The sequence below is a fragment of the Saccostrea cucullata genome, unplaced genomic scaffold (genome assembly GCF_032062105.1).
Source record: "Saccostrea cucullata isolate Sc308-1 unplaced genomic scaffold, CSIRO_AGI_Scuc_v1 ctg5402, whole genome shotgun sequence".
Classification (NCBI taxonomy): domain Eukaryota; kingdom Metazoa; phylum Mollusca; class Bivalvia; order Ostreida; family Ostreidae; genus Saccostrea; species Saccostrea cuccullata.
Window position 1 is genome coordinate 19,830 of NW_026934583.1, and position 20,422 is coordinate 40,251.

At 31.4% G+C, this 20,422-nt stretch overlaps 2 protein-coding genes and 1 long non-coding RNA gene across 5 annotated transcripts; all 3 read right to left on the minus strand.

Moving 5' to 3' along the window:
* Positions 1 to 470: 470 nt before the first annotated feature.
* LOC134241033 (uncharacterized) lies at positions 471 to 6,846 on the minus strand. 3 transcript variants are annotated; one of them, XR_009986564.1, is made up of 6 exons: positions 6,585 to 6,846; positions 6,178 to 6,249; positions 5,762 to 5,833; positions 5,345 to 5,416; positions 4,423 to 4,550; positions 471 to 2,820 (listed from the first exon to the last, which is right to left on the minus strand). It is a non-coding gene; the product is annotated as an uncharacterized LOC134241033 (long non-coding RNA). The 3 variants fall into 3 exon arrangements; XR_009986566.1 differs by lacking the exon at positions 6,178 to 6,249 and having other exon boundaries at positions 6,585 to 6,844; XR_009986565.1 differs by lacking the exon at positions 5,345 to 5,416 and having other exon boundaries at positions 6,585 to 6,841.
* Positions 6,847 to 8,499: 1,653 nt separating this feature from the next.
* On the minus strand, positions 8,500 to 12,774 carry LOC134241034 (uncharacterized). Its single transcript, XM_062723131.1, has 7 exons — positions 12,549 to 12,774; positions 11,551 to 11,809; positions 11,317 to 11,466; positions 10,837 to 11,005; positions 10,264 to 10,454; positions 9,300 to 9,414; positions 8,500 to 8,802 (listed from the first exon to the last, which is right to left on the minus strand). The coding sequence occupies exons 1-7, from the start codon at positions 12,734 to 12,736 to the stop codon at positions 8,675 to 8,677; spliced, it is 1,200 nt and encodes a 399-aa protein (XP_062579115.1). The 5' UTR covers positions 12,737 to 12,774; the 3' UTR covers positions 8,500 to 8,674.
* A 627-nt stretch (positions 12,775 to 13,401) lies between these two features.
* On the minus strand, positions 13,402 to 19,979 carry LOC134241036 (von Willebrand factor D and EGF domain-containing protein-like). Its single transcript, XM_062723132.1, has 10 exons — positions 19,913 to 19,979; positions 18,294 to 18,500; positions 17,279 to 17,443; positions 16,964 to 16,978; positions 16,536 to 16,807; positions 16,214 to 16,300; positions 14,559 to 14,957; positions 13,992 to 14,077; positions 13,615 to 13,693; positions 13,402 to 13,462 (listed from the first exon to the last, which is right to left on the minus strand). The coding sequence occupies exons 1-10, from the start codon at positions 19,974 to 19,976 to the stop codon at positions 13,460 to 13,462; spliced, it is 1,377 nt and encodes a 458-aa protein (XP_062579116.1). The 5' UTR covers positions 19,977 to 19,979; the 3' UTR covers positions 13,402 to 13,459.
* Positions 19,980 to 20,422: the final 443 nt, after the last annotated feature.

The following is a 20,422-nucleotide window of genomic DNA, read 5'->3' on the forward strand; positions in this document are numbered from 1 at the left end:
ATTCTGTTTTGTCTTTTTTTTTTTTTTTTTTTTTGATACATAAAAAGCGTCCAAAAATCATTTGGAATTGTTGTGTTAAACCCTGATAGTCAGAATTTTAAGAGTTTCTGATGTGTGCCCTACTTAGAAATGTTTACAATGTAACAAAGATGAAACTCATAATTGAATTAATCAGCAAATATAAAGTCATCAGGTTTACACATGCTTTTCTAACACATCATGTACAATTTTTTTTCTACTAGTATGTCTTTGTTCACAAAACATTGAAATCAACAGTACTTAGCATTCCATATTAAGAAATATGAACCCTAGCTATTAAAAATCTAAAAGTATATTTGTGCATCAATGCAATATGTTTAATAAAACAATCTCTTTCACTGTGATGAAAATTGTCTTCTTCATATAACATACAGATGAAGAACTTCTTTGGATGATGTAATTTCACGTGTAGAAAAGAAACTAATTCAACTAAAAGTAAAAGACAGTCATTAAAATTTTAAGGACATATAAGGATGATATCAAGACCGAAGTCCAGGAATTGATAAAATGCTACAATTATCATCCAAAGATGTATATGTTTGGATTTATTTTTTAATTCACAAGCAAATGATATGCTGCCATTTAATCTTTCAAACTTAAAATAAAAAATCTATACTTTTGAATTAAAAATTTCAAAATCTAGAGGAGTCTTCCAAATACCTATCTACATGTATTTATGACTGAAGGTATGTAAATCACCAGAGTTGCTGTAATGCACCATTTGAATAAAAGTCATATCCACATTCTTGACTTTTTTCCCTAAACCTTATTTCAAAACATAAATTATTCCAACCAGTCTTTATCTACGCAGCGATAAATTTTTTTTTTTTTTACAGAATTCTAAGGTATTACATAGTAATAGTCTTTAAACATCCTTGAACATAGTGCATATGATTTACATTTCAATTCTTTCCAAAGAATATGCTATGCCACCCAATAGAGCTGATGTAAAGTCTCTAGGTTATCACAAAATGTTAAAGTTACAACAACTAAATTTTACCCAGGAGAAAAATGATCCAAAAATCTCCGAATCTTTCTTTAGTTATGATGTGAATTTTGCAGGTTACAAATTATTGTCAAAGGTAGTTATCTCAACAATCTCATGCTTTGACCCTGACAAAGTGTCCAATAAAACTAACTGTATTACTCTAACCTGTTCTTTGTAGTAAGCATGAAGTCTAATGGTTGATAGAAATATTCAAGATATTATTACATCACAGATCAGGGGACACTTAAATCTTTATGGGGGTCCTATTGAGACCTATTAAATTCAAAATAGGACACACACATACACAAACAAAATGTATTTACAGTTCCAGGAAAGTAATAATTACACCAAAGCTAGCATTTAGGGGTTGTAGAAATAAGATGAAAAATAAAAGGTTTAAATGTATACTTCTCATACATAACAACTGTCTTCAATAGGAATTGGTAAAAATAAAAGTCACATTTAGATACTTTGAAGTCTGGGAATTATTTTTTTTTTTTGAAGATCTCATACTATCAGAAAATCACAATTATATCAATTCTAGGATTTGATTAGACCTCAGTTTGTTAAATGACTGCAATTTATCTATTGTTGTGTTTGACAGAATATGAAAGATATGAAGGGGAGAGCTTTTGAACTTTTTTTTTTCCCTTCATCATAGTTTAAAATATATATTATACCTGTCTTTATCTAAGTAGTGAATATAGGATTTTTACAGAAACCCTAGGTATTACATAGTAATAGTCATATAAACACCCTTGAACATTGTACATTTGATTAACATTTCAATCCTTTCCTAAGAATTTGCACCTAATTTTTATAAAGTCTATAAGTTATCACACAATGTTTAAGTTATTGCATTACAGGACTCAAATCAGCCTAATCTCAGTAAGTAACTAACTTTTACCCAGGAGTAAATGATCCAAAAAATCTATATAGAAATATCTTATTGATTCTTCATCTGTGTACTTATGATGTGAAGTTTGTAAGTTACAAATTATTGTCAAAGGTAGTTATCTCAATAACCTTATGCTTTGACCTTGACAAAGTGTCCTAAACAACAAAGTGTATTCCTACAATCATTCTATATGTAATTAGTATGATGAATATGGTATGATAAAGATATTCAATATATTATTAAACCACAGATTATGGGACACTTGCATCTTTATTGGGGGTCTTATTGAGACCAATTTTAAATTTAAAATTAAACATGATACATACACAAACAAAATATATTTACCATTCCAGGAAAGTTAAATAATAATATTAAATCCAGCATCTGAATATCTGTGTAATTTCTAGGGGGGTATAGAAATAAGATGAAAAATAAAAGGTTTAAATGTATACTTCTCATACATAACAACAGTCTTCAATAGGAATTGGTAAAAATAAAAGTCACATTCAGATACTTTGAGGTCTGTGAGAATTAATTTTTAAAGCGTTCATGCTATCAGAAAATCATATTTTCAATACAATTGTACTTGATTTGACTAGATCTCAGTTTAATAAATGATTACCCTTTATCCATAGTCAGTGTCTGACAGTGAAAGATACAATCCTGAGTCCTTTCTTTGTCATCCTGTAAACCACAGTCTATGATAATACTGATTAAATTAGTTGGAAATCATATTTATCTATGTGCTTCTTAAATCCTCCATCCATCTCCTGTTTGATTTTCTTGTTTCAGTGTTCCAAGAGAGGATATTCTGTTAGTCTTTGCATAATCTGATAGTCTTTCACCATTCTGAGAGTAGACATAGATCATTTCCATAAGCCCTCACTAGAGAATCCTGAAAAATAAAAAAAAAACGCTTAGTTGAAAAAAAAAATTGTTATATAATATAAGCTTGATGGAATTATAAATATAGACAAAAAGGGTATAAATACAAGGTGTTACATCAGATTTTGACTTTTCATATTAACCATGGGTAACACCTCTAGTAAAGAAAAGAGTAAAGGAATGAGTAAAATTCAGTTTGGAGAGAGAATTCTTTCAGAGAAAGATGTAGACAGAGGTATACCAGTTAAAATAAAAAAAGATGGCACTATTGAGATCATTTCTCAAGAAGAATATAACCAATTATGTCCAGAAAAGGGTGATCCTAATGTTGTCAGAGATTACATAGAAAGACCATTGATTACAGAGGAAGCTAATGAGGAATATAACCATTTATTACCAAAAGAGGGAAAGAATTACTTGGATTACCCTGAAAGACCTTTGACTAAAGAAGAAGTCAAGTTTATAGATGATAAGAGAAAACAGTTGTCAGAAAAAAAAGATTGTTAAAGACACAGGATTTTTAGACCACAAAACCATTGAAGATGCAAGGATTACAAGATACAAGGATTAATGGAGGAAGTCCAAACTGAACTCTTGGAAGACATTAAGGCTCATTATGAGAGTAACTTTCCAGTGTTTGTTTATTACAAAATTATGTATTCTGATTAAAAAAAAAAAGTTTTCACTTTCATTTGTTGTGCCTTTGACCATTTAAATTGACCTTATGGTCAAGATTGTGATATACTGTATACACTCTGATAATCATCTATGATGTCTCTATGATGATTACCTCATAAGATTGAATCAGGGTATATTTGTGTTCAAAGAGCTGAAGAAACTTAATACAGACAGATCTATGATTTTGGAAGCATACATATTAATGAGTTTAAAGGAGATATAACACTTGAATTCATTACTACATTATTAAAAAGAAAGAACACAAACTCATAGAAATGATATTGAAAGTACCTTTTATGAACAAAGTGTCATGCTCCAAGGTATTATTTTTATAAACAGGAGAAGGTTTACAGTAGTTCCATACACTCATAAGAAGATCTTGGGTAGTAGAAACACAAGGGAATTTTATTTCCACACAATCAGATCATCTTACATCAGTTATAAGGTTAAAATCTTTATACATAGTCAAGAGGGTCATTAAGATTTCTTTTCTGATCATCCTAATGAGCCGCATTATAGTATTCTTTCCCTGTGATATAATGTTAATATTAAATGGAACATTCAGAATTCATAAGCAATTGGTGTTAAAACTTGCTATCTTTAACAACTATGCTATTAAGGAAGCTGGGGGTTAACAAATTAGCCATATTTAATTTATTCTATAGATATGCTATCTTCAGCTGTTAACTATTATTTGGCAAAAAAAAAATATATTCATTTTAGTTTCAAAATTTAATCATGCATTTTTGTATATATTTATATGGAACTCTTCTTCTTCTAAAGGAGATCAATATAGTCAAAACATGACCATGACCACCAAGCCCTCTTTATTTAAAAAATCATATATCATTTACTTATCAATTCAAAAATATAAACATGCATATGTAAAATAAATAAATAAAAATTACAATTGTATCTCATTGAAAATCTTTACCTTCAAGTTTGTGTGTTTCTATGTTGGTTGACTAACTGTGTATATCCAAAGGAACAGCAGACAGTCTGAACTTCATAGAGAATTGATTATAGATGGTTAGGAACAAACCATATCTTCCATGTTGATGACTGTAGAAATAAAACCATTTTGTTAATATGACAGAGTACTGCATGAAACAATGCATGTTTAAATACAACATGTACAATGTCAAAAAAGATCATGAAAATATTTGTTTTTAATCTCAAAAATTGTTTTTAACATTAACTCCAGATGAAAAAAGTTCATCATGTTATCTTAAGATAATAAAAAAAAGCACAATTACTGTATTAATATCACAAATAAAATGATTATCAAATTAATTATTTAGACACTAAAAGACTTTTTATTAACAGCAGATTCAATTTTGGTTTAATAACTGTCAGTACTGCATACAGAAAAATATATTTTTTTTAGCATCATCACAGTACAACATGTAGTCCTTCATTTTTTGAAAAGCTCATTACCAAGAAACAAAAGTGAAAAGGAAATTATATGCATGCCATATATCACACATATTTAGAATCAAAACAAAAGTAAATGACTTAGAATTAATCTTTTGTAAATTCCTTCTTTTCTCTTATTAGATTCCTAATTAATATCTCTTTGATCACCATTTAGTAAGTCTGAATTCCATGGGTAACATACATAATGAATTATGAAATTATATCATGATTTATACAAAAGGACTTATTAATATTCTGAAGATCCCTTAATCATGTGTTAATATATTTTAGGTTAAATAAGGGTGTGCTTATATAAATGTAAGTTAGAGACAACAGATCACATAAGTATTGCACAGTAATTAAATTAACCATATAATCATGCTTAAATGCAAAGATGACCATCATAGGAAATGTAAACTTTTAAAACAAGACAAACGTACCAGAGATATCCAACTATATGCCCAATAAGCCTACTCATTAAATAATCCAGTGAAATAACATCTCAGCGGATCCTGAAAAAATCATACAATTCAGTGATACACAATTAACCTCATTTTACAATGTAAGTACAAACAATAATTTACAGACAAAAGGGACAAAAATGTAAAAGATACCATGTATTTTACCAAAATTTAGTGAACATTTTTCTGATTGAAATTCAATCATAGAATGACCCATCATAGAAATATTAAATGTACTCTGAGTTACATGCAGGTTATACAACTGTAAATCACATGAAATGAGGATAAATACAGCATTCACATTCAAAATAGAACTTGACATATAAATCATTGTTAAATGCAAAGATGAACTTCACAGGAAATGTAAACAATTAAAAAAAAACAAGACAAACTTACCAGAGATATCCAACTATATGCCCAATAAGCCTATCCATTAAATAATCCAGTGAAATAACATCTCAGCTGATCCTGAAAAAATCATACAATTCAGTGATACACATTTAACCTCATTTTACAATGTAAGTAAAGCAATAATTTACAGACAAAAGGGACAGAAATGTAAAAGATACCATGTATTTTTACCAAAATTTAGTGAATATTTTTCTGATTGAAATTCAATCATAGAATGACCCATCATACAAATATTAAATGTACTCTGAGTTACATGCAGGTTATACAACTGTAAATCACATGAAATGATGATAAATACAGCATTTACATTCAAAATAGAACTTGACATATAAATCATTGTTAAATGCAAAGATGAACTTCACAGGAAATGTAAACAATTACAAAAAACAAGACAAACTTACCAGAGATATCCAACTATATGCCCAACAAGCCTATCCATTAAATAATCCAGTGAAATAACATCTCAGCTGATCCTGAAAAATTCATACAATTCAGTGATACACATTTAACCTCATTTTACAATGTAAGTAAAGCAATAATTTACAGACAAAGGGGACAGAAATGTAAAAAATACCATGTATTTTACCAAAATTAAGTGAATATTTTTCTGATTGAAATTCAATCATAGAATGACCCATCATACAAATATTAAATGTACTCTGAGTTACATGCAGGTTATACAACTGTAAATCACATGAAATGAGGATAAATACAGCATTCACATTCAAAATAGAACTTTACATAATTATGATTAAATGCAAAGATATGACCTTCATAGTAAATGTTAACAAAAATAAGACAAACTTACCTGTGAAATAGGTCTGGCAGAAAAGATATTTCAAAAATTAACCCGCTCTCAACATTCACATGATAAGAATGCATCAGGATGTTTACTTCCGTGGTCATAGAGAAATTGAGCTTTATTCAAGAAAAGCTTCACAGTAGGAAAATCATCATAGAAAAAAGAGAGTAAAAACAAAAGATAGTCCTACATTTTCTGAAAATGTAAGTTCACTTCTTAGAAACAAAAGTGAAAATGAAACTTTAATTTTACAAGTGTATGACGTCACAATGCATAGGTAAGCATATTTTTTGCACAGGACCCTAAACAAACTTGAATCGTTGCCAAAATCGTAGTAGCAGAGTTGTGAATGGTAGTAGCAGCGTATAGTGTATAATGTAAACACAGTGTAAACACCCCGTATAGGACATATAGGGGCTATGTACTAACCCACCTAGCCCCCCTAGGGTTAGGGTTAGGGTTGTACTGAGTTGACCCAGCTATCCCCCACCAGGGGCTGCACTCCGTTGAACCCCCTATCCCCTCCAGGGGCTGCACTCAGTTGAACCCCCTATCCCCCCCAGGAGCTGCACTCCGTTGAACCCCTATCTCACCCCAGCCCCAAAAGTGCACTCACTTGACCCGCCTATCCCCCCCAGCCCCAAAAGTGCACTCAGTTGACCACCCCATCCAGGCGTCTTATACTACTTCCGCCAAATATCGTACACGCTAAATATAATCCATTTACAGTAATTAAAAGCTGTCTTTCAAAGATAAAAAAAATATGGTTTTTTCTGTTTGTTTGTTTGTTTGTTTTTATTCATTTTTTTTTTTTTTGAATATTGAAAAAAAGAAATATTCAAAACACTAAAAGCTTAATGTTTCCAGTTACTGTAAACCAACTTTTATTCGCTTGCGAGAAGTTCACGAGAACCTTGTCATCGCGAATATTCCTCGCGGTCCCTAAAGTCTGCTTGTTAACAGACCCAAAATCGGCTTGATCGCGAAAATTGACCGTCCCTGAATTTTTTTTTTTTGACAAACCGAAAAAGGAAAATATATTCTAAACTCGAAAATTCCATTCTCAGGGAGGGGAATGTATTTACGAAAGGGTGTGTGTATGTTTATTTCTATCTTTTAGATATTTTTGCATATTAAGATAGTTTCACTGCATATACAAGTACTGTACCAAAAAGTGTGTGCTTGTGAGAGGGTGGGATCAACTGGCTTTTTAATTAACGTATTGTACCCTAATTTTAATAAGCCAAATTAGAGTTTGAGTTCTGATTCTAAGTCTGTATATAACCCTTGCTTATTGAAATGGATTGAACCAAGTAATTGAAATTGGTATAAATCTGAGAAAGCTGAGTAGATCAGGAACCTGCATCATGTTTCCAGCTAAGTCAAATATACATCACTCTTTATTTATTTCAAATTCGGTATACATTTGTACATTAGGGCACATCCTTTTCTCTTTTTTTCGAAGGGGGGGGGTGTTAAACAGGCATATAGAAAACAATTTGTAAAACTGAAAAAATCTTGAAAGTCAAATATTTAATAATAAAAATCGTATAAAGAATAATTAAATAAAGATGTAAGAGAGAAAATGAAAACACATTTTTGATGCGAGTTCCGATTGCAAAGAGACTGACTGAAACATAATGTAATCCAAGTGTTCCTTATTTCCTATTTATAAATGTCGCAGAAATATTTTGTTTATTGATAACATTAATATCAAATGCTATTGCATTATTCATTCAAACGTAAAATAATTAATGTGATTTATAAATTCTACACCTTGAGATGCTCCCCCTTATTTAAAGTCCGAAGTCTGAAGTCCACTGTACGCTATTCCGCAAATGTCCATTATAACGCCTCAATTATATAAATCATCATTTCAAATTTTATTCAGATTACATAAAGATGATATTACGATAAAGGCTACAATTGAAAAGAACAAAAGAAGACTGAATCACTGTCATTGACGCTGAATTTTGAATGTTTGAAATTGAATTTACACTGTGACAACAAAATATTCCTTATTGAATTCATATAAATAAAATGTACATTATATTGATTTAGAATTATTAACTTTTTCTATTGTGGCTCTAATGGCTCTAAAGTCTTAAACATGTCAGTATTGGACTTGACTGCTGGTTTGGTAGCTGGAGATGGTGACTTTCTTTCGATGTAGTTAGAGCAGCTTTGGTGTTAACGTCTTTTATCTTCTCCTTCCCCGTTGTTGCTGATAAAGAAAGAATGGTTGATTTTGAATTACTTTCTGTAATAACCGATTTTGTTGTCTTTTATTTAGTAGATGTTCTGTCTATTTTCAAATACTTTGATGACTGAAGAATTTATGTTGTACAATTACGTCAGTAAGACTGAGTGCAACACGAATGTTTATTTAATATGCCTAACATGTATAAGTACGAGTTAATTTTATGTGTTAATGACGTCATGCTGTCTTGGTAAGCTTTTACCCCCTGTAAAATGCTTGTAATCCACTGTGTAAGCAGTTAAAAGTCTTTACACATTGTTTATACTTGAGATTATGTTATTGCTCACCTATACATCTAATGTCAGCTATGCTAATTAATGCAGTTCTGTATTTTTTGAGATTATGTTTTGTCATGTGTTAAAAGTATGGTGTGCTTTGCATTTCAGTTTATGTTGAAAAAAGTTTTATTCTTCTTATTATTACACCTACATTACAATTCAATTATGTATTGTGAGACAAACCTTTAACAAAGGACCACTCAAAGAATTTCTGCTTAACATCACAGATCATGCTTTCGTTCTCCTTCTTAGTCTGTCCATCCTCTACACATTGACCATCGATAAAACAATAACCAACCTAAACCAATTCACGAATAAAAAAATAAATTTCTAACATTACGATATAGAAGAAATAAATTCGCTAACAACAGCCGTTTTGGTATTGAAGTTGTTTTGATTGAAATTCATATTGAAATTTTAACAAAATTACAAAAAATGTGAATCACGTACAGTAAGGTAAAATTATCTGCCTACATAGTAACTTACTTGAATTATATAGGACGAAAGCACATTAAAACTAGCAGCCATCATTTCTTTTGAAGATTACTTGATCGAAAATTCGTTTTACTAATCACTTTATATCATAAATTCATAAAAAATACAGTTTTATGAAAAAAAAACACAGGTATTGATCTTCGAAGTAGTTATCCTATAAATATTTTGTACAACTCATTCGTATGAATCTTAACATGGTAAAGATATAGTAATGAAAGAGTCACTTGCTGATAATGTAAAGGTGGCCATCTTAGAGTTATTGCGTAGAATCTGACACTTGGAATCATAAACGAAAACCGACAAAGTCCTGGTGAATTTCTGACCATCATTGGAAACATTGAAAATGAATTGATGTATCCAAGATGATGTGTTGATGTTGGGATTTGGGCAGCTTGCCTCATACAGTGTGTGAACTTCAAGGGGTTTCTTGTACGTCATCCTGCTTTCGATTATACCAAGATCGGAAATCTAACAAGAAAAGAGTTTTTCAAAGGAAAACTGTCTGTTTCTATATTTTTTCCCTAACAAAAATATCAATGAAACTCTTATATCATGTAAATGGTAAATATGCAAGAATTCTAAATTAACTAATAATTCAATTTCAACATTTCTGTTTTTCTGTTACATGTCACTGATATGTAAATCTACTTACATCATTAACTTTGATGTAGCATGTAGAATTGGTATTTTCCACAAAATATTTTCCAAAGAACGTGATGGAGCTACAGACTTCTGTAGACTTGTCGCACAATTCACCGACCAACACCTCCGTTATGTTGGGAGGTATCGTCTTATCAAAGGAACAATCGCTACCGCCGAACCCGTTATCACAGAAACAGCTTCCTGTAAAAATGATTGCACTTTATTTTATTCTCATTTATATAATTTATTCAACATCGTAGTAAGAGTTGCATTGCCTTAAAACGTCACACTAAAAAAAAAACGTATCCATAGTTGTTAGCCTTTTTTGAAGAATTTAAGGATCATGACGTTTAAACTATATATGCAGTTTGGTGACAAAATTTTAATAACTGGACAAAATATGAGGAAAGTTCACTAAAAAGTATCAAAAAGAAAAATGCTAAATTATTTGACTACTATTTGAAGTTCTGCACGCTATACTTATTTGTATTTTCAAAAAATGTAAAAGAAGAATAAAATGAATCAATTATTGATGTTGATCCACAATATATTTTTAAAAAATAATTTTGTATGTAATAACAACCATTTTTGCATGTTCCGTGATTGCTGCAGTTATTCTGACATATGCTAGTTATTTCTCTTGCTACTTCTGGTTTCGCCTGTTGAAGCGTTTCGTTGAGGTTGATGAAAGCTTTACATTGGTCGATGGCGCTTTCTATGTGGAATATTACTAAGGAAGGATCTCCTGTTAACTAGAAAAAATATATGGAAAATTCATACACAAAAAGCAGGAAAAAGATGTGTCGATGAGATCATATAAGGAAATTTCACAGAAAAAAGTAGTAATAAGATGTGTCAGTGAGATCATTTGAATTTTTATCATGATTTAGAAATATACATGTCACAATGTTAATGTACATACGCAATCGATTTTGTAGTATGCTTGATAAATCATAGGATTCAACGACTTTCAGTGTTGTTTGACTGAAATCAAACCTGGGAGTGATTATGTGACCATCCAATTCAATGACAAAAATCATAATAAGAATTCAAATGATCTCACCGACACATCCAAGATACAATCCTTCACGGAGTCACTCGAAAAATCTGCGACATTATCTTGACAGGTTTTGTATGCAAAGGACGCTTCGAATGCCGCTCTGCATGTAGTTGTTGCGTTCTCAGTTATATCATAAGCTTGTCGTTTAACTCTCTGCAATAGTACAAAAAACTTGAACAAATAGGAGATAAGTCGTGTTAATAAATGATATTGATTTGCTTTATTGAACAGACTTACGATTGAAAGAGTAAGTTCAATGGGATCCGGAGAGAAAGATTGCATGTATATTGCATGACGCTTGCGTCTGCTGATGCTACTGTGAAGAATACATTCATACTCCTTTCCCCGCGTGATATCGCTACAGTCTGTGAATTGTTGATAGCTGCACTCAGTTACACCCTTGTTACACGAACAGAATTTTACCTTTGTCAACGATAAAGACTTCAATGTCCCGAAATTCATGGAAGGAGCAAACAGATCCTCTGTTGAACTAGCTCTAGTAAATTATTGATAGAGAGATTCATATGTCAGATCCACAAAGTATAGATATCAGATATTCCGCCTTAACAGTCTACTCCGGCACCTATTTGTTTCACTGTTAAGTCCAAATTTCATTTTTAATTACAATTTTTCACCAATTAACAATGTGCAAGCTGACACTTTGAAATAGTCAATCCTAATACAAAAAATAGAAAATACAAATAAAAGTGCCGGTCAAATTATAAAGATTTTATTTCATGTTTGAGAGTTTTCCGATAACATTGTGAACAAGTTTTCTAGAATAAAAAAATCAACATTGATTTCTAAAATTTACACTTCTTTTTTATATAATTTTCATTAATATACATAGTAAAATAGTTAAATACAGATATGCCAATGTAAACAAAATTTTATGTTAACCGCTTCAGATATTAGAGAGGTCGACTTTCGAAAAATTAACCAATTGCTTTGAATAGATGTTGACAAACTAGCAAGTGAATTAAAAATGTATTTTTATTTTATCCCAGACATTTCTGTTTATAATTAATTTTATTTTTCTTAACCATATGCTCTGATGAACTTTTGTCTGTGTGCTATAGGACCATACTCTGTGTATATCTTATCAAAATATATATAAATATAGATACATATGATAAACAAAGATTTGCTGAAGTAATCAGCTTATTTTATCTTGCATTATATTTCAATCAATATTTTACCAGACAAGGTACCAAATCTATATGGCTAATGTATACCTCCATGATATAGAGAATGCATCCGGAGGAGAACGGTAGTTGAAACTGTTTGGATCGTCAACTATTCCAGATCGTCTTGTCAAATCATTCTTAATATTCCCATCCAAGAGACCACATAGTCCGCCCGATTTCCCTACGTCAGCAACAGACGGATACACCTGTGTCTGTATAAACCAGTCTCTGGCCATATTGAGAGTCGTGGCGACATATGTTCCCGTTGGAAAGAATATCTAATTTAGAATGTATATATATATATATATATATATATATATATATATATATAATTATAAAAGAAAAAGAAAATGAAGTTTCCAAAATTCATTTAACACAAGCGCTTTCTGGATCTCATAATCCGTCTTCAGGTGTACATAAATTGAACTGATTGTTTTGCTTAGTAACGTTAATATGACGTCATGACGTCATGAGAGTCTTTGCAGGGAAGGAAGTAATCTATGACGTCATAGTATGGCTACGTTACGTAAAAGTTAGGGAAAATCAAATTGGACAATAATGGACAATAAATCACATATTTTTCAGTCTCAATAAACAAAGTAAACAGAAATTCTAATTGATCATATATAAAATTAGGTAATTTCTCAATGTTAATGTTTGTTCAGTTTTGGTGAAAAAAGATTTATGAAGTAGTTTTCTTTTGCTAATCTCATTGCAGTGGAATCGTTCCTAAGTTTATAAAAGGGGAACACACAGTAGTTTCCTTGTGAGCAAATATCGAAATGTTCACTGCATGGCGTGTTTCTGAGGCTCGGATTGTTAATTTGTTGGCGATGTACGCGCATGCGGGCGGTTAATTGGGTCCCGGTCTGGCCGATGTATTCCCCTCCGCAGTTGTTACATGTACTGGCGACCATTACAGGCATCAAACATAAACACGTCTCTCCCAGAGCGAACAGCTACTGCGCAGATGCATCTAGCATTTGGATTAAAGCATTTGTGGTGCCTCCTTGTACCTTATAATTAAACATAATTCTGGATTTAATATTATTAAATACATATACGAGGATCGTACAATATGCTACACGGTTGAGTTTAAATTGTGAAAAAATACCTGTTGATTATGTTCTTTGTTCTCAAAGAGAATGCTGGTTATTCCAGTGGCACAACCGGTATGTTGGCATTCATAGGCACTGTGGATCAATAAATAAATTTTAAGAATTTTATTCGGCCTCGTCTGTGTATTCAAAACGATGAAATTATTATACCACTGCGAACTATCCTCCACTAAATCACATATTTAGTATCTCGGTATGTTTTCTTTTTTAAAATCCGCATTCAATATTGAAAAGTAATAGATTTTGCCTTTAAAATTTATGTATTATTTTAAGATCTCCATCCTCTGATGTAAGATTGTAATAGTAAACACACAAGTCCGAGAGATTTAAAGGTTGTTTTTCTTTTATTTTTATTTCAGACTACAAGACTTACTATCCATCAAACGTTCTCATGTGGGGGTCTGCGACAGACTGACATCGCTTTCCTTTCCAGACAGTCAGCGTCTCTACAACGTTTATCTGTAAAAAAATATTTTCTTGCAATTGATAAAAAAAGAAATAAAAATAAAAATAAACCGAAAGATGTCATTTTATGTAAATTATATCTAATATCACAATTAACATCAGGTAAAGAAATTAAATAATATCTCTAAAGTTACAAGTTTATATCATAATTTGTATAGTTTCATTTGATATGAGGGAGAAACTAAAAGTTTATCTTTTTTGTATTTGTAACCCGATTAAAATCAGGTAGAGTAAAAGTAACATTAGTAAAGATATCATTTAATGTCTAAGATTATATTTAGATCAAGGAAAACATAATCTTATGTTAATTATATCCGGTAGATGTACATCAATAAGGATGTCAGTTACTGTTAGTGTACTTACATTAAAATCAGATTGATTTACATCTATGTAGAAGTAACTCTTTGTTTATTTCTACTTACATTTATGACAATAGATTACCACTTAGAATGTCAAAGTTGATAATTTAACTTACATTTATATCAGGTAGAGTGACGTCATTAAAAATGTCAGCAGCATTTCTCCCCCCTTTACTTGTTGTCATTCTTAAGACGATCTGTTTGACGTTGTTGTTGTAAGCAATATTGTCTGTATTGTGAACCTCCATTTCATATGTTTTATACCAGGAATTATCAGCAAACTTTTGTCTTTGGTCGTAAGTTATTCCTTCTATTGTTATTTTACAGAGATTTGAACTGCCCGCCGCACATTTTGCTGCTATTTGAGTAGGAAAGGATATGGTTACATCTAAACTCCCTGCAAAATACTTCCTGAGACGTTTACTGTAGAAGGTTTCCGTGGCGAATGGAATGGTTGGTCGGATTTTCACTGTGGCTGATCCCTTTCTTTCCAATGTTAGCATAGGCGTCAAAACCTAGAAGCAAAGTTATTTTATTCCCTCATTGTACATTGTATTTATCATAGACATATAAAGGAGCGATTAAAAAAGAATACTCGTCGTTTTTTTAAATTAATTGAAACAATTGTAATTGAAGCTAGGCAACAATCAAGGAATGTTTGTTTATGTTATGAAAAAACTAGATATGAAGGGTAAGAGTATTTTTTTCTAATATTGCAAGGAATTCACAAAAGTACAATCCCGTCAGATTTCTGTTGTAAATTACTATAAAATCACCATTGTTTGTGGGGAACCAATGTTCGTGAATTTTGTTTATCATCCTTACCCACGAAGAACGAGTTACGGTTTCAATACAAATCTGGCGCAGTATTTTTTTTTCTTTAATAATGTTAGAAACTGTTATTCATCCTTTCTAAATTATTACAATTCTTTGCAGTAAAACATGCCAATGGTTTTTCAAATATGACCTCCTAAATGCTAATTGTAACTTCAAGAACTTGTGTATTATCCGTATTTTCTTTTAAAATTGCAGAGGGCATCAATTTTTCAGTGAAATTTTCTTTCAGAAAACATTCAGTGCATGCATCGCCCACAAAGATTTTTAAAAATGCAAATCTTCAAAGCATTTTACAAACTAGGCGACGGTGGCAGACACTATTTTCTAAAGGAAAATGGGCACAGAGATGATTCATTTTAAGACTTTTCTACATATAACTTTAAAAATGCACCAAATTAAGGACGTGATATTTCCAGAATGGTCCTCATTTGAGTCAATTTCTTAATGAAATAGATGTAGATAACGAAATGTATTGAAGATGTTAAATTCATAATACAAAATACTAGTAGGAGCAGAGCAAACACGGACCTCCAAAACTTCAGAGGTGGGATCAGGTGCCATTGGGGAGTGCGTATCCCCTGCCGACCAGTCACACCCGCTATGTGCTCTTTGTCATGATAGACAATAACGGAAAAACCCGTTGTCAATTCAGTGTATGAATATTGGACTAAAAAAAGTATGAAATGATTTATCAAATTCATCTACTCACCTCATCTTAAAGCATATTTCAAAACTTTTTAAGACACATTTTAGGGCTCAATAAAGACCCAACTGTACCTTCTTCACTCACTGTATCCCATGAATGATTATCTTTTCTACGTATTATTTCCATGTATTAACTCTATGAATGAGTAACTCAACGCACCAGTAAAATTTTGCTTGCCCACAGACATTGACACTACGGAATAAAATGATTTGACAGTAAATAATTTACCTGGATGCCAGCAAAGAAAAGAGAACTGGAGGTGGTAGTACATGGCTTGTCTTTTTCTGTCCATTTGGCTCCTACAATGCACTGAATCTGCAAATTACAGAAGTACCCTGTTCATCGTAAATATAAAATGTATTTTTTTTTTTACAATAATAAGAATGTATTGTGCATGATTTGATTTTATTACGATTTTAAAATCTTAATTTCATGTTCTCGTATTCTCTGAGCACAACGTATCTTTTTAATACAACTTTTAATTGATATCCATCAGATATTTTATTTATGCAGCATTTATACTTTTGCTTATGATAAATCTTAGATTTACCGAGGCTCCAATTTTGATATTGAGGTCACTCAGAAGCTGAGTGGACAATGTGGCCTTATTCAGCGAAGACGATGTGACAGTCTGGCCAGATATAATGGTTCTGGTGTTAACAATCCAGTCTATATCATAGAACAATGTCTGGTCATCCAGCGGCGTAAAATCACATCTGAGGTTAACTACAGGGTTGTATTGTATGACATTAGTGTCCTCCCGTTCTGTGTACTCCACGTTGTGATAAATAACCCGTGGATTTTTGGGCACCTCATTAATACCTTTTGTCAATAAAGAACCTTCATTTATATTCATGGATTTTCATATATCAGGGTAAAGGCGTCATAATACATAGAAAAATAATTTTCATATGAGTGAACATTGATTAACAGAAATATATATTATTTAGTGGGTTGACATCTCGTCTCTTTACTTACAGTTTGTCTTTTTCTCTGGAAAGAAAAATAACTGATTTCTTTAACATTTAGATTTCTCTGGTTTTGACCGGGAAAGGAATTTTATGTAAAATGAATTCATTCACATATGCATAATAGCAAAATAAAAATTATTTTATATTAATACGAACCATGTTTTAAAACCCTCTTTTAAAAGCAAATTTCGTTTTTAACATTTTAAACAGATTGTACCAGGGTATTATATGCAAAAATATCAGAAATTCATAATAAAATTTAGAAAAATCTTTTTCTCATTAACCCTTCAATTTGCTTTGAATAAGATAACAAATAGCTTACCAAAGCAGTAGGCTGCGTTACACAGAGATAGAGGTATGAGATAGTAAACATAAAACGATCCACAGCTGGTCACTTTGACATTGATGGTCTGTTGGCAGTCTGCTGCGAATCCCACCTCGCAGGCTTCCATATCTTTACTTGTCCCACCTCTGTCTGGGAGCTCACCTAAGGAGGCGATTTTATACAAATTTAACGAAATTAAGCTTCTAAGATTATAACATTTTCAGGGTTCAAACGTTTGAATAATTGGCTAAACATTCATTATATTTTGCGCGCTCGTGCAATACGTTAAATGACATAGTCTTGATACCATTGTAACTTTTATCATTCTTTTACGAAATACTTCAATACTGTGCAAACATGTATATAAAGGACTTTTTTAGAGATAAGGTACAAAAAGGGGAGTTTGAGAGCGTAATGCAAAATCTGCAATGTTCCCTGTTACCATTAAAACTAGTTTTGACTGCCCTCACTAGGAGAAGGATAGAGGCATTTTAATTATTATGAGACAAATAGTTGTGGAAAATATTACTTTACGTTCGGATTACAGAGTACTTTTTCTTATCCTTGAGATACAAATAAACGAGGATAACATTCAATTATGAATTAATAACACACTTGATGATGTTCCATTTCTCTATATAGAAGATTACATATTCACTTTAGCAGAATAGAAATAATTCTTGCGTTGTAGCAAATATTTGGAAATAGAACCCTCAGTCTTGAGATTTTCTTGTTCTAAAACGTAGAATTTCGGTCTCGTTTTTTTTTTGCCAACAAAATCTCTCGACTATCGGGGTATATTTTTTAACAATTCTTCCGTTATTAATTTTTCTTAAAAATATGTAACAGCTACTGAATATATTTTTGAAACTTTTATTTTCCTTTATAATACAATTTCTAGGTAACATTCAGGTTAATCGAGAGAGTGTGTTTTTCATTTTAATTATAAACTTGGAATTTCATCATAACTTACACATTCAATCTTAATAAACCAGAACCTGATATAGCTTACCCTTTAACCAAAACGGGTACAGAGTTCCACAAAACCCTATACTAGGTGGGGATGCTACAATCTCATATTCAGGTGCACTGTACCATCCTTCCTCGAGATATCTGTCGCAAATTGGGGCAGCGTCCTGTGCAAAATCGGGACTTCGTTTAGGTAAATCCGTAAGAATTTTGTAGTTTCCTCTTAAACATGGGTCAAGGGATAGTACACCTTTAAAAGTGCAAAAAGATATCAAAATTTGAGAGAAGCTATTTTATTTTCAATAGTTAAAACGTTGTGTTCCATGTCAAATATTAATACAAATACTTAAAATTTTAGCCATTTGTAACGGAATTTTCAGAACATTGTAAAGATGAGGCATTTCATAAAGTTATAATGTTTAATTAATTCACAGTTACCAAGGGTCCAAGTGATAAATACTGCATTGTTAACCAAAGTTTAGCTGTATCAATTTTTCTGAATTTCATATAGTCTAAAAGCCACTAAGTGGCTCTTGCTCTTGAATGTAAGATCTACGCAGCACTGTTAAGGCTTACTATGAGAATTCCAATGGAAAATAGACGTTGAAAAAAGGGGGGGGGTTAAATTGAATTTATTTTAATAAAGCTGTTTAATTATCACAGAACTTTAATACTTCTGGAAATAGCATTGTATAACCCACTGTGTACTGTATGAAGATTAGTCCCATCGATGGACAGTCACGTGATGAATGCATAGTTCATGTACTGAAAGTAGGTCATTAACAAATTTCAATATCGCAAGGGCATACCCTAATTGAAATTAAAAATTTAAGCTATTAATTGTTTGTGTATACTTTGTAGTTTCTAAAAAGTGCTGCTGCTTTGAATAGAATTCGCGTTTTAATAGTTAATTTTTTTAGTAAATAGGCCAATGTCGAAATATGTTTGACTTTTACCAAATATTTTGTGTACTTATAAAATCACAGCCTCGATTTAAAGAAAGCAACAGCACTTTTCAAGTAAAGGAAAATGTCCTTTGTCTATATTCAAAAACTGGTTCAGATCTATGCAGTGTATGCCCTTGCGAAAGTACGATTTTGTGAGGCATCTCGATGTAAAATATACGTAACCTGTACATAATAACACGATATAATTAATAAAATACATTCTCTTGGTAGTTGATTAATAATCGCACTAAACAAAGGCTATACATTCGTATTAATCGACTATTTAAAACCTGTAAGTAATATTCCGTTTAATAATAAAACGCATTTTTCATTGATAAAAAAATTCCTCAATCTGCCTCTCACAGCACATGAAGTACGTCATTTTAACCAATATGACGTCATGTTTAAAAGTTCATCTCGATGAGTGCTTCGTTTTTAATCAGCTACATTGGATTTAACTAGCAACTTTTTTAAATGCATTGATAAGTTATATTGTTGTTTATTATGCTTACACAGTTAAAAGTTGCAAATTATTTCATTTTCAGTTATTATATGAGAAACACATAAAAGTCATATTTTTGTGTGACGTCACAGTAAACTTTTACCTATAAATTAGGCCCCGCCCCCTTATTCAAGCCTTAACAATGCTGCGTATGACGTAGTCAATAAAATCACGTGACAATGTACTGTTATAATCCTGAGGCATAAATCTTACTTATGATATTAATAAGCAGTATATACGACGTGATGGTTAGGGGCAGCACAATGTTGGTAGCCATTGGATGATCTACAAAAGAAATATAACGTGTAAATGCTACATTAAGAAAAGTCAGACAATATTTTACTGTCAAATCTGTAAAACTAATAGACGAAGCTTCAAGGTCATGGTTGATAAAGAGGGAAAACGAAGTAACTTTTTGTAAATTAGGAATTACGTATTGTCATGATCATGTCATGTGCCATTCATACAAAATGTAACTTGAAATTTGAATAAGATTTATGATCAACTCTTTAAAAATTTAATTAAAAGAGTAAAGTTGTTAAGCATTCAAAAGGTGGTATTTATTGTATATGGTATTAAGACGCCATATATATTGGAAATCTTTTATTATGAAAATACAAAAAGTAATAATCAAGTCGTACAACAAATGATTCATATATGACATACTCCTTTTTCTAGATTAAATTTTACCTTTAAAAATATAAATTTAACTTAATGCATAAC